We start from the raw sequence: 14300 nt of genomic DNA, 5'->3' as shown, positions 1-14300 counted from the left end.
CTCATAACCATTTAAATACAGACTTTTAATCAAACAATTTTACAGCAATTTTAAAGAGCACCACAAAGTCTTTTATCATGTATCATTCAAATTTCATTTGCTTTGACATTTAATAATTATTTTGTAATATTATAAAAGTGTGCAAGTACTGGCGATAATTCAAGGATTGAAGGGGCCGTTATTTATATGTATTCATATGTCTTGTTAAATCGAAGCAATTCCAATATGAAATTAGGTCACACGCAGATAATACAGTGATGGAGTTTCTGTAAGTCTAGAACATACTCCAGATTCACAGTCATGCTGGTACTTTCAGACGTGCTACTGCTTTAGATCTACAGATCCACGTCCCTCACGGTTTCTCTCTGAGGGATATTAGTGGAACTAGGTCGGTAGTCGGCAGGCAGAAGCAACCAGGTGTTACAGTCAGCCTGCTAATTTGGGTCATTCTGTACAAATGCGCCCCTTAGTGGCCTTTATTAGCCATTCCTTTTCTTTTTAATTTTTTTAACGTGTATCCTCCACTAGTCTTCATAACTAGGTGTATCTAAAATTTTCACCTTTGTTGCAAAAGGTGCTTTAAAATTTGTAGAAAATATATAAATCTGTTTTATTGTAATGTATATTATATAATGTTTTATCAGTTTTGTATCTTAAAATATGTTAAATTATACGATTCCTTTTTCTATCAGTACTATATGTATATTCCCAAGTTTCTGTAACCATTTTTATTGTGTCATACCAAATAAAAAGAATATTTTATATATAATACAGATATTCAGAATTGTAGTAAAGTACACAGAGATCCAGAGATACAGAACGTTTCGGACTGATGTCCGTCATCAGCTAATGTCCTGTTTCTCTGGAAACTCCCTGTAGTTTACTACAATGTTGAATATCTCTACATCTCTTACTGCAGCCCACTACAGTTACTCACCTGGAACCTTCTTCAGATTTACATATATTTGTTTATTAAGGAGCTGAAGGAAATCAGTGAAATGCCTTTCCTGTAGGTTTGATGCAGAAGCAACCAGGCACGTATGGTGTAGAAAGGCATCATTTATTCAGAGCTCTTATGTACAGTACATTCTGTTAAATGCATTCACAACACTAACAGTCTACTGCCATCTCTAAAAGAGGCTTATACTTAGATAGAAAATAGATATATTTCCTTATTATTATAGCAATAGTTTACTCATAGAATAGAATATAAAACAGGCACAGAAGCTCTGTGTGTGTGTGTGTGTGTGTATGTGTAACAGTGTTAGTTGTCTCTCTTAAACAGAACAAACAGAATGAGATGCTAACTGAATTTATTTGCTATAATCACAATTTATAATCACCTTGATCAGGACCAATCAGGGAGACAGGTAGAGGAAAAGACAGGGAGGTCAGTAGGATCATTTTCATGTGGAGTCTCTTTATTGGAGTCTTTATTCATCATTTAAGAAAGAGAACTTTTCATCTTCCACTCTGCTGACTTTAATCTGGGATAAGAAAAATATGTGTGTGTTAGAACGCATGCATTTGTAAATCTTTGTCATCACTGACTGTTTACACACTGACCTAGACTAACACAAGGCATAAACAAGTTGTTTATTTGCTTATGTGTGGATTTCTGGATAAGTCAGATACTCACTGACTGTAGTGGATCCATCATCAATCAGCACATGTAACCAGAGAGCAAAACACCACATATCAGTAATGGACCAAATATGTCACATAAATAGCTGCATGCGACTGAACTTAGAAAAACATTTATTAAACAGTGACCTTAGTCTCAGTCAGCATTTGTGGCGTTTGTGTAAATATTATTTGTATTATTATATTATTACTGAAATTATTGAACTATATGAATATTATTTAAATAATATATTATTTATATATGAAATTAGGCTATTGTGTTAGTGTCAGTCTTTTCCCGAATCCTTTAGTCATAATGGAGTTAAAGGAATGATCATGACCTTGACCTTGTTGCCACATAACACTGCATTTTATTAATAAAGCTGACGTGATTTAAAGCAGCACACATCTGCTCTTCTAAGCGTTGTGTACTCACCGCCTCCGCAGTCCCTCGTTTCGCGACTCAGGGTTCCGGGGATCTCGTTGCCATCCTTGTCGACGCACCAGCAGTACCCGGTGCTGTGCCAGCACTGCAGGGGCCGGTAGTTGCCCTGTTCATCGCACTGGGGGGCGTAGAAGCCGGGCTTCACGCCCTTCTGAGCCATCAGCTTACACTTGCCCTCCACCTCCAGCACTGCACAGGGAGAGGAGAATGAAGCCCGCCGCAAGGAAACGTGGGACATTCTGGTGTGGGTGTGGGTGTGTGTGTGTGTGAGGAAGGAGCTGTCATACTGGGAACTTCACTGTTCTCTTCCTCCACCTTGTCCTCCATGATGTAGGTTTCTAGGGGCAGGTTCCTCATGGGGACCTGCATCCTCTTGGGAGTCAGTCTGGAACCTTCCAACAACACATGCGCTTATGGTCACATGGTCCAAACATGGGTCCTTTCTTTTCACTTAACATACTGCTGTTATTTCATAGGGATTTGATCGTTTCAAATCGTGAATGAGAAATTCTTAAAAAAACCAAAAAAACCAAAAAAGTACTTATCATTTGACAATCATGTAATAACAAAGTAATATTTTTCTTTTCTGTACCATAAACGAGGCCACTTCCCTCCCTCTGGAAGCTGGTTGATTGCACTTTCTGTCAAAATCAAGAATGAACCAATCAACAGCAAGTCAAGAAAACTGGAACCCAATACAGTCCACGTTCTTCATAGTCATGAATGACCTGTTAGGTCAGTCTGGGGTGTTTTTTGGCGGTGTACAGCATCTGTTACTACAGCAGTGTGTTGGCACTGTAACGCAGGTCTCACCGAGAGAGGCACTGTCCCTTTGGGGACGCTGTCATCATCTGTCAGGCTTTTCAACAGTGGCATACTGTTCATGGGCACATGCATCATTTTAGGAGCAGCTGAGGGAAGAACGCAAAGAAGCCAAATCAGGGCTGAGCACAAATTCCAATTTTATTAATCAACTTTTAGCTGACACTTTTATCCAAAGCAACTTACAATTATGACTGAGTACAATTGGAGCAATTGAGGGTAAAGGGACTCGCTCAGGGGCCCAACAATGGCAACCAAGCAGTGGTGGGACTTGAACCGGTAACTTTCTGATTACTCAACCACTGCTTTGGTAATACTGGAATGTAGGTTCTGCCCTCGTTCTGCGTTCTCTTACCTGACACCCGGCGGGTGAGCTCCTTCTTCATGTTCTCCTGCCCTCTCTCCAGGGCGCTGATGTGCTCTCTCTGGCCCAGGACGAAGTAGGCAGTAATGGCCTGCCCGGCCAGCAAGAGGCAGGCCAGCACAGTCAGGCCTGCCACCTTGAATGCCTTGGCATTGGAGTTTCTGTACAGATGATGAGAGAAGAGAGTTGTCCGCTTTGATTTATATATATATATATAATTTTTTAAAAATATCACAGGTTTCTAGCCTGGCTTTTTTTCTCAGCAATTAAAAATTATTTTAGATGATTAAAAGAAATTTCCAAAAGTTATTATGTATTGCAATTTTATTTTGTCTATCATTTTCTTCATGATTTAAAACATTTCTTAAATGTATTTAAAAATGCACTACATAGATGCCCTACATAGTTAATATTAATAATAATAATGATTAATAATAACAACAATAATCATATCTATTATTATTATTATTATTATTATTATTATTATTATTATTATTATTATAATATCTATATTCCCTAATTATTTATAATAGTTTATTCGTATGTAAATAAATTATTATCAGTTATTTGAGAGATTTTTACAAATCAGTTTAAAATTCTAATTGTTTGGATTTTTTAGCCAAACTGACAAACAAGAGCCTGTAGTTTCTCAACTGAAACAAATTGTTTGATACGCCGAATGTTTCCGTACACAGTTGTCAAAGATATGCACGACGTTCGGAAACAGAAAGACTAGTACCAAAAAACAACAAAACAAAAACAAAAACAAAAAAAGTAAGAAAGAAAGAAAGAAACAAAAAACCCAAATCAGTTGCACATCTTTCTTTTCAACGCGTTATTCGCTTTCATATGCCAAATGCCAATCGCTACTAGTTTCAAGTCTGACGTCACACATTGCTAGGTAGAATTGGTTTCCTATTCTGTGCAGGATTGAAAAAAATGTAATACAGGCTAAAGTACATACTTTAAAATGCATTGTGTTATAACTTATTTTCTTGTTAAAACATTTAATTTCCTAACGTCAGAAAACTACTGTCAGACGTATTGTGTCGTTTCAAATACCTATCAAAAAGTGAAATTTTCTATAGTTCTGATAAAAATATTGACTCAGTTGCACATATTGCAAAGAACCCTAATACCTTCAATTAAACTGGCCTTTAAGTAGGAAATTCTCTAGAGAAGGTAGCTTACAGATATTTGGCCAATAGGCGTACAAATGATCAGCGTAATCTAAATTTCTACAGAGTATTTGGAGTTTGTGTCTCTCACCTTGGTTGAGTCACGGTATCGGAGCTGGCTGAGCGCTCCAGGAGCGCCTCGTTGTGCTGATTTTCCATTCCACAGGTGCGTGTGCGCTGTCTCGATCTACTGAAGACTTTAAGAAAATGACTGAACTAATGAAAGGCTATAAACACGTTTTAACCGCTGTGGGATGGCGTATTTTTTCCTGGTCCGACGGAAAGCCCCAGATTTTAGAGGTAACGCGGTGTGGATTCAGTTCTCCTTTTTTTTTTTTTTGCTGTTACATCTGAGATTTGATTGGTCCGTCTGAGCATAATCATCAGTTGATGGGAAAACGGATCCTTGAATCAAGTGTTGAAATGAGGAAAGATGCGACATAAAATTATTGGCTACAAATATTTTACACAGCACTTGGTACACATATATGCGGAACATGTGAACTTCTAAAAATATTTGAGATGGTTATTGTTGTGACGGTGATCTCTAGTGTTTACGATAAACATTGGCCACACAGTACAACAAGAAGCAAAAGGCAATAACTTTATGGCAAGTTAGTTTTACTGACTTCATCAGTCCACTGATGAATCATTTATTAAAAGAGGATTTCTGGACATGACAAGGCTGTTAAATTAACGTCCGATTTCCGAGTGGTTTCGTATATACTTTACCCAGATACAACTGAGTCACTTTCTACTGTCCTGACTGATTCGATAATAGGACATATATTAGCTGTTTATCTAAAACACGTAGTTAATTTTTTTCTTCAAAAGAGGAAGCAAGTAATACCTCAGAAACAGACACAGCAACTACACAGTCTATTATTTCAGTTAAGATCCATCACTTGCATGTGAAAACTGATTCTTAGGAATAGTTAGGACTGTCCCATTCTTACTAGTGCCTATGTAACATCCTTTAGTTTAGAATTTTATCTGAGCTACATTAAATGTGGTAACCAAGTGAATGCTAGCTATTTAAATATTATGGATTTGTGCTGTCATGTGTTTTTTATGATGCCTGTTTGCATTTTTGTTGTGTTTTTTTTTGTTAAAACTGGCTGCAAACAAGATTTTATTACAACAAATCACATTGAACTTATCTAAACTGAGGTTTTTGAGCACTGTGTTTGGATGGTGGAAGGGGTGAGTTCAGCCATACACAAACTCAAAATCTTTTTTTAAAAAGTTGTATATCACTCTATCAGAGATATCAAAATTCAGATTTTCAAATGTGATGGAAAAGAAAGAGAACGCCACTAAAGTGTTAATACATTCCCAGTGGAAATAACAAGTACATGGCCTGCTTGTTTGTTCATCGACTACCAACGAGAAAGACGGCATTTTTCTCTTTCTTTTATAGTAAAGCCATCGAACAACAAATTTGGCTCATTCCAAGGCGTCTGAGGAGTGTGTGTGGAGGCTGGAGGGAGGTTTCCATGGCGTGGCGTGTACGGCCCTGGTGGTCCTGTCAGGGTCTTGGTCAGGGTCGTGGCACCTGTACTGCAGCTGGGCAGCTTCCTGGTGGAAATCACCTGGCACAAACAAAGGCAATAAATGCAGGACACAAAGCTTGTCTGTCCAGTTGGTTTGGCTGCATTCTTTTTTTGGTTATATAAGCAGGTGATTCCATATAATTTGAAACTTAGCTTTGATACTCTGGTTATGCGTGCTAAATTCATTGTAATTGTTAATAAATGTCTAGTGCATAAATCCCCCAAACACACTCTCCACCACAGTTTTGATAATGGTCACTTCAGAACTGCCTGTCTGCTGATACATGGAAAGTAAAAACTGTTCTATGTCTAGTGTCTAAACATCCGAACTGTGTGTGTGTTAAAGCAAGCAGACTCAAAATCAACCTAAATAAAGATATTTGGGATATATTGGAGCATAAAGACCAGATGGGTTTCTCTTCCTTCTGAAAATGTTTTCTTGTGACAAGAATTACATACCTCCTACCAGAAAAGGTCTGTTTAAAAGAAAGCAGTGGTATCTCAGAGAAAACAGACGTTAATCTATAATAAACAGTATGAAATGCAGAAACTTCTTAAAACTGCTTGATTGAAATACAAGGTGCACAGCGATGCAGTCACTAATTACACATTAACATCCTCCATCACGTTTTATGTTTAGTGATGGTTGTCGAAGGAAATAAATGTAGTACTTAACTGAATACAGCAGATGCATATCTGCTTATTTCTAACTCACTCATAAACTTATGTTTTTTTATTATCACTCTGTCCAATCACAAGCATAGTTATTGTTTACTTTGTTTTTGAACAGGTCACATCCGTTCACATCCAACAGGGCACACGGGGCAGTGTAATTTAAATCTGCCTCCACAATTATCCCCAGATTATACTTTAGTGTAAAAACAACTACTTTGCCCCTTTATCAAACTTAATTATATTAAGGCAGTTTTTCAGTAACTAGGACAAGTGCGCTGATGGCAAAGAGAAAATGGTATAAATTTTATTCAAAAATACAATCTAAATGAAATATGATTATGTGTGTAAATACCTACGTTATGTTGGTCATTAACATATCTTTCCATTTGCTTCAATCTAGACTTTTAACTTGTAGTGCTCCAATATTTTGTTGTGTGTTATAAACACAGCCATCAAGGCTACTATTACTACTACTACTACTACTACTGTTATTTCTACTAATATTATTAATAAAATTTAAATGATAATAAAAATCACAGCTAATAATTAAACATGGAAGTAGTTATACTTGGTGTTTTAAGATATATTACATTTACTTTTTTCTCTACAGGTGTTGGAATCATCTGAGAAATGCACTTTTTTACGTATGTTGTTTGATGTTTTATGGCATGTCTTCACTGGACCCTAGTATTTATCATTGTCCCTGATATTCTCAGTGGAATTCCCCTCAGGGGATCCTTGTTTACATACTATAACATCAGGCCATTCATATAATAGAAATAAATTAAATAGAAATTTAAGGGAATCCATAATTATCATGGTATAACACCAAGCCAAGTAAACTTCAGAAAAATTAGTCTGTCCACTCAGGAAGCTGAAGCGATTGTGCATCAATTTCACCTGCTTTAGTGCAAAAGTGATAACAGATGCACTGGAGAAGCGACAGGAGGGCAACCCCTCAAAGAGAATGGCGTTTTACATGTTGGTGGCCACACACAGTTAATCCCTCCTTATACCCCCCGATAGACTTTTCACTATAGTACTGTAGTTTTGTGTTTTGTTGGTGTCCTGGTCACTACTGGTGTCATGAGATGGTGCCTGCGCCTGATTCGTGCCATCGCAAGAAGGTTTGCTGTGTCACCCAGTACTGTCTCAAGAGCAGTTAGGAGACACCACAACACGGGCCACTACATGGGGAGAGCTGGACTGGGACGTAGAAAGACATCAACCCAGCGGCAGGACTGGGATCTGCTCCTTGGTGTGAGGAGGAACTGGACGAGAACTGGAGGAGAACTGCCAGAACGCTACAAAATGGCCTCCAGCAGGCATTGGCTTCATCACTTACATAATGTTGAAACATAATGTTAATGTTAATGTTTAGCAGGGAACAAAGTGGTGACATTTTGCCAACATACAACCTGTTGTTACATCCTTGCAACATTTTTTCCCAGAATTCTACAAAGATAAAAGCACAAATGCACAGAAGTTGCCAATTTATTGATCTGAAATCTAATAAAAGGAAGAGAAAATAACAAAGAGAACTAATGAAGAGAAGTACAACCTCAGTCCTATTTGTTGGCCAGGCAAAATGTATAACTTGACGCACAATACAGCTTATCTGCTGCTGGGAAATCACCCAGCAGAAAAGAGAGTCTTTCCTCTGTGTCATGCCTACACAGAAAGGAATTCAGTAAAATGCCATTAAGTGAATACAAACCTGCTTGCAGAAGTTGTATATCTGATTATTGCTAATCCACTAAAAAGTTGTAGTCTGCTTTTTAAAAATCGCTCTCATTCATAAATATGGTTGTTGCTAAAATGGACTTTCTTTGGTGGAGAGGTCACATGGGTGTTAATGAGATGAGCAGTGTAGTTTAGAACTGCTTCCATAAGCACGCAAAATTAAGCTTCAGCGTAACAACTAATTTGCCCCTTAATTGAACTAAATTATATTACGGCAGTTTTTCAGTAACTGATGGCAATAAGAGTATGAAAATATTCTAGGACGTGTGCAAATGTGCAGTTGATGGAGTGCATTAATTTTTCCCCATTTATGGAAATACTTCAAGCTGACCATAGGTCTGTCTGTATGCTGGCTTGCTGAATGTATTTGTAGAAAACGTTTTGCGTTCTTGTTGGCTGTAAAGAGATAACTACACTATATGTACAAAACCCACAATAAATGAATTGTAATAGAGCACCATGACACAATTTTTCCAATAAATGTTACAATGATGACTTAAAGTGACAAGATAAAACCAATACTATATGTATTACAGTATTATAACCACTGGTAGTACAATACTATAACCACTGATAGTACAGTACTATAACCAGTGGTAATACAATACTATAACCACTTGTAGTACAGTACTATAACCAGTGGTAATACAATACTATAACCACTGGTAAAACAATACTATAACCACTGGTAGTACAGTACTATAACCACTGGTAAAACAATACTATAACCACTGGTAGTACAGTACTATAACCGCTGGTAAAACAATACTATAACCACTGGTAGTACAGTACTATAACCAGTGGTAATACAATACTATAACCACTGGTAAAACAATACTATAACCACTGGTAGTACAGTACTATAACCACTGGTAAAACAATACTATAACCACTGGTTGTACAGTACTATAACCGCTGGTAAAACAATACTATAACCACTGGTAGTACAGTACTATAACTGTTGGTAAAACAGTATTATAACCACTGGTAGTACAGTACTATAACCGCTGGTAAAACAATACTATAACCACTGGTAGTACAGCACTATAACTGTTGGTAAAACAGTACTATAATAACTGGTAATACAATACTATAACCAGTGGTAGTACAGTACTATACCCACTGGTAATACAATAGCATAACCACTGGTAGTACAGTATTATAACCACTGGTAGTACAATACTATAACCACTGGTAATACAGTATTATAACCACTGGTAGTACAATACTATAACCACCGGTAATATAATACTATAACCACTTGTAGTACAGTACTATAACCACTGGTAAAACAATACTATAACCACTGGTAAAACAATACTATAACCACTGGTTGTACAGTACTATAACCACTGGTAATACAGTACTATAATAACTGGTAATACAATACTATAACCACTGGTAGTACAGTACTATTCCCACTGGTAATACAATAGCATAACCACTGGTAGTACAGTATTATAACCACTGGTAGTACAGTATTATAACCACTGGTAGTACAGTACTATAACCAGTGGTAATACAATACTATAACCACAGGTAAGACAATACTATAACCACTGGTAGCACAGTACTATAACCACTAGTAGTACAATACTATAACCATTGGTAATATAGTACTATAATCACTGGTAATACAATACTATAACCACTGGTAGTGCAGTACTATAACCACCGGTAATATAATGCTATAACCACTTGTAGTACAGTACTATAACCACCAGTAATACAGTACTATAATCACTGGTAATACAATACTATAACCACTGGTAATACAATACTATAACCACTGGTAGTACAGTACTATAACCAGTGGTAATACAATACTATAACCAGTGGTAATACAATGCACTGAAGCTTTGTTTTCTTTTTTTTATTGATGGTAGCCCCACCTTTTGAATATAGATGGTACAGAAGTGCCTGCCAGACAGAGACTTATGAGCTTAGAAATGCAGAGAACTGAATCCATGCAGCTCACTTTCACTCTACCAGAGCACCACTAGCACCAAAGAGGAAGCCCAGTGCCCCAGTCCTTCTACTGAACTGACATACACTGGTACCACTGATATAAGGCACTCCGTGCGTGTGTATCAGACACTCCCTCTTATCTGAATATTCCCCTAGGTGAGTATTTCCCAACACATTTCTTGTGGACAAGATGGTCCGTGTTTTTATTCTATCACAGCTCTATACACACCTGAACCAGTGCTCAAATACACAGAATCCAGGAAATTCTGGGGGACTCATGGGGCCCATCTGGGAGACCCACAGGACTGGGTTAGGAAACAGCACCCAAGCACAAGCATCCGCGTTACTGATGCTCATGTTCAGACAAACTTGTCTCAACTCATGAGATAATTACCAGATTTAGTAGATGTTTCCTCTGCATGTTGTCTCTACTTTTCTGGCCTTTGTTAGTTCTGCGGCAAGACGTGAATGCAAAGATTAAGTGCTTTATTGTTTCCATAACAAACACAACAAACACGATTAAGGTATAAAGACACAGAATTTGCCTTTCTTCTTTAAACAAGAACACACTCATTACACTAACTTAACTGAAGAAAATGTAAAAAAGATTACCCAGTCCAGATTCAAAACTGCAGACAAACCGAAACGTGTTGCTTAAAAATAAAGCGTTTATTAAGCTTAAATGCGTAGTTTATGAAATGCAGTTAAGCCTTAACTTTATTATGTATGCTAATAGCCTTTTGGAATTGAAGCACGAAATAAATCTATATATTGGTGATCAGTGGTTATTTTGAGCAATTTGACTCAATTCGAAATGAATTCGTTTCCATTATTTTTTCGACCCCGGAGAACTGTAATGATAGCATATAACCAGAAGATGGCGCCATCATAATGTTTTGGTTAGTTGTCTTGCGCCCCCTAGAGGTGATAATGCGTACTGGCCCCTATAAGCTCTAGAAATAAGTCTCATATTTCTGCCGTTGGAGTGGAAGAGAGCACGGGCAGGAATTCTTTCAGAAGGTGCACGAGTCTCGGCACGCGAGTCAACGCGCGTGCCGCTGAATTATCCTGTGCCAAGTCTGTCAGTGAGTCGAGCTTTCAAAACACGACATTTTAACGAATGGGTGTGTGAAGGACATCGGAAAATTAAAATAAAATGCTCTTTTCGAGGAAATCTGCTCTGTGGTGAGTACCGTGTGTCTGAATGTTTCGCTAGCGAAGTATTGTGGATGCTTAGCTCGGCTGCCGTCCTGAAATCTCGGCTGAAAGTAGTTCGGCTAGCTCACTAGCCCGCCTGTTAACCTAGCTGATACCATTTAAACTTGATATTCATTTCTGTAAGTCAACCTTCAACCATAAAATGCATTCTAAAACATTCATATAATTTTTTAAAGAAAACAAAAAAACCCGAACACAATTGTATTCCGTTTCTTTCTGGTAGCATAACCATGGTCTGCTGTGCTGTTAGGAGCGATAACTTACCAGTCACTGGCTGTAATGAATATGCAGTCACGAAAAGGCTTCGGCCGGTTTTGGCTGATTACATGGGCTGCACGGTGTGGAGGTTGTCGAGAGTCCCACCAGCAGGTGATGTGGGATAGTGTCATTCGGAAGGGCAACGCTGCGATCAGCAACTCTTGAAGTTGCAGAACTACAAGCAAAACACCAACCTGACATCATTTGATTTGCCTTGCGTGGGCAAGTCAGTTGCTTTTTTTCCCCCCCGTGTGAAACCTCAAACGCGCAATCATAAGCAAACTATTTGAAAGTTAGCTATCTCTAGATGTACAGGTAGTTGCATGAAGCGTGTGTTTTGTGTGTCATGTCGTGTTGTCACGCGTGTGATTAGGGTTATTAACACCGTGCATAAGGCTGGCGCTCTCCAGCAACAAATGTTGTGCAAGCAAGGAAAGTACTGCGTGTTATGTAGTGGAAAATTCACTTGCAAACGAAGGCGGTGGCAATTTTAGCAGTGCGTACCTCATCCATTTCTCAATTCATAATAAACCTGTGAATGAAGTATTCTCGAAAATGAAAGCAGATAATTAAGCTAAAAATGTCCCAATATAGCTATTAGCTATGTTGAATTACAGTCCCCCTCAAGCTGACTTATATAAAACCTGGAGTTAGTGAGTTTTAGGTACCAGTGTCACCTGGTGTAAACTCAGTATTCGTTTTGAGTCTTAGCTTGGTGTGGTGCACTTATTCGGACACATTGGTGGATCATTTTAGGTACATGTAATGTATCTAATAGGGTCCAATACATTTTATTTTGGCATCAACCTACCCAGTATTTTTGTCTTTCATGATGATCACTGTCAGATTAGGGGATCATGGAGGCATAAACCCTTGCTGTCTTAGTAGGGAGACTGTCAACACTGCATGTTTGATACTCATCGTTCACGTCCTTGCACGAGTTCCAAAGGTTGTTGGGGAGGAGGGTCAGGAAATTGTAAAGCAGGGCTTTCAACGAATACATCACAGAGGTTTTCAAACTAGGCAGGAAAATGGAATTCTTTTGTGCTGGACTTGTCATAGTATTGCTTTGATTATGTGACACTCCAAGGTCTGTTACTCACAGTCAATGCTCAAAATCAGGCCCGACACTGGGAATGTGTTGGTTATGACAAAATCATGACAAAATCTTGTCAAAATGGGGCTGAATTTGTTTGGTCCAAAGTTTTTTTTTTTGTTTGTTTTTTGTTTTAAATGCAAGACGTTTGTTATCTTTTTTTCTCCAAGAAAGTTAATAGCTACCTGTCAATTCATGAGGATTCTAGGGTTTGAATGTTCTACTCTTTAGGAGAGTTCTGTCTCAGAGATCTGACCAGGCGCTCTGAGAATTGTTAGCAAATGATTCTCTCCCATCTATGAGAAGCACTGAACGTGGATTTTGTTTAATGGAAGGTAGCCTCTGTCCTGCAGAGTCACTTGGTAGCCTGTTGGTATTTCCCATTTTCCCATGACTGTGTCATGTCTAAGCTTTTCTCCAGACAGAGGCTAAACCCAGACAACCCAATAGTCCTTACCAGTCCTGGTCAGCCTGTAAATAGCACTCTTAAGTCACCTTTGTCAGAGTCCCCAAGCTGTCTAGTACTGGTTCTTCACTCCTCTACTGGTATGAACCCACATTGCTCAGCCGTGATGTACTATAACGAACGCCACTCCAGGAAAGTGGGAAAACTAGTTCTGAAGTATTTAATTTTCCTCCCAATATTGCTGGTCAGTGTTTTCTAACCAATTGTTGACTTTTTCTCAAGTGGTCTACAGTGCTAACAGCCCTACGGTTGTTACTGAGAATCAGAGTTTTTGAGCCCTTGTTTATCAGAATCATATTTATTGACCGTTCGGATTAGCTCATTAGCTCTGGTATGGTTTGTCACGTAAAAGGCATATTGCAGTCAGTCATACTGCAGTTAGCACATCTCTGCAGCCCTTTAAAAGGCCATGGTGGGAAAGAATTTTCTGGAAGCACCTTTGCGTCCCTGTGTAGATTCCCTCCTGCGTTGTCGCTCTTGATAGTCTTAACTCGAAGAAGTTGACTTTGTTTTCTTTGCTGTACACACAAAGGCCGAGAGAGTCAGATGCGAGGCCCAGTCAGTCCACAGCTGTTGTGCCGTATAAAAGTTATTTATAGGGAAACAGGCTCCTCCTGTGTCTCTTTATTCACTTATAAACAGTCTGCTGGGAACTACCCATCTCACATCACTGTGAACCCCATGTCTGCATTTAATGCATTGGCTACGTTGTTGGTATATTGTAAAGTCCAGGATAATTAAAGCAATTTTCACAGTACGTCTAAAAGGCCACTATTTATTTCATCATTTGTAGTTTTGTTGTTGGACAGAACCCGTTGAGTGACTCACTGTTTTCAATAGCACTGGCCTGGATAAACTCGTATAGTCTAATTATCCAAACATGACTAATTA

General features: G+C 38.4%; 2 protein-coding genes across 3 annotated transcripts in view; one reads left to right on the top strand and one right to left on the bottom strand.

Moving 5' to 3' along the window:
* Positions 1-1041: 1041 nt before the first annotated feature.
* Positions 1042-4728, bottom strand: cd74a (CD74 molecule, major histocompatibility complex, class II invariant chain a). The gene is made up of 7 exons (XM_081712960.1): positions 4524-4728; positions 3246-3415; positions 2882-2979; positions 2661-2709; positions 2356-2460; positions 2060-2257; positions 1042-1642 (listed from the first exon to the last, which is right to left on the bottom strand). Exons 1-7 carry the CDS (start codon positions 4589-4591, stop codon positions 1605-1607), a joined length of 726 nt encoding a protein of 241 aa, XP_081569086.1. The 5' UTR covers positions 4592-4728; the 3' UTR covers positions 1042-1604.
* Positions 4729-11341: 6613 nt separating this feature from the next.
* Positions 11342-14300, top strand: part of ndst1a (N-deacetylase/N-sulfotransferase (heparan glucosaminyl) 1a) — a 50973-nt gene continuing 48014 nt past the window's right edge. Inside the window, exon 1 of one of the 2 annotated variants that reach the window (XM_081712957.1) lies at positions 11342-11556. The gene's annotated coding sequence lies outside the window, so the exon portion shown is untranslated. The remainder of the gene's footprint in view (positions 11557-14300) is intronic. The other variant, XM_027007181.3, reaches the window with a different exon arrangement.

Source organism: Electrophorus electricus, chromosome 4 (assembly GCF_041902795.1).
Source record: "Electrophorus electricus isolate QZ-2024a chromosome 4, ASM4190279v1, whole genome shotgun sequence".
In the NCBI taxonomy this organism is placed as follows: Eukaryota; Metazoa; Chordata; class Actinopteri; order Gymnotiformes; family Gymnotidae; genus Electrophorus; species Electrophorus electricus.
Note: the sequence above shows the minus strand (reverse complement) of the source record. Positions and strands in the feature narration are given on the sequence as shown.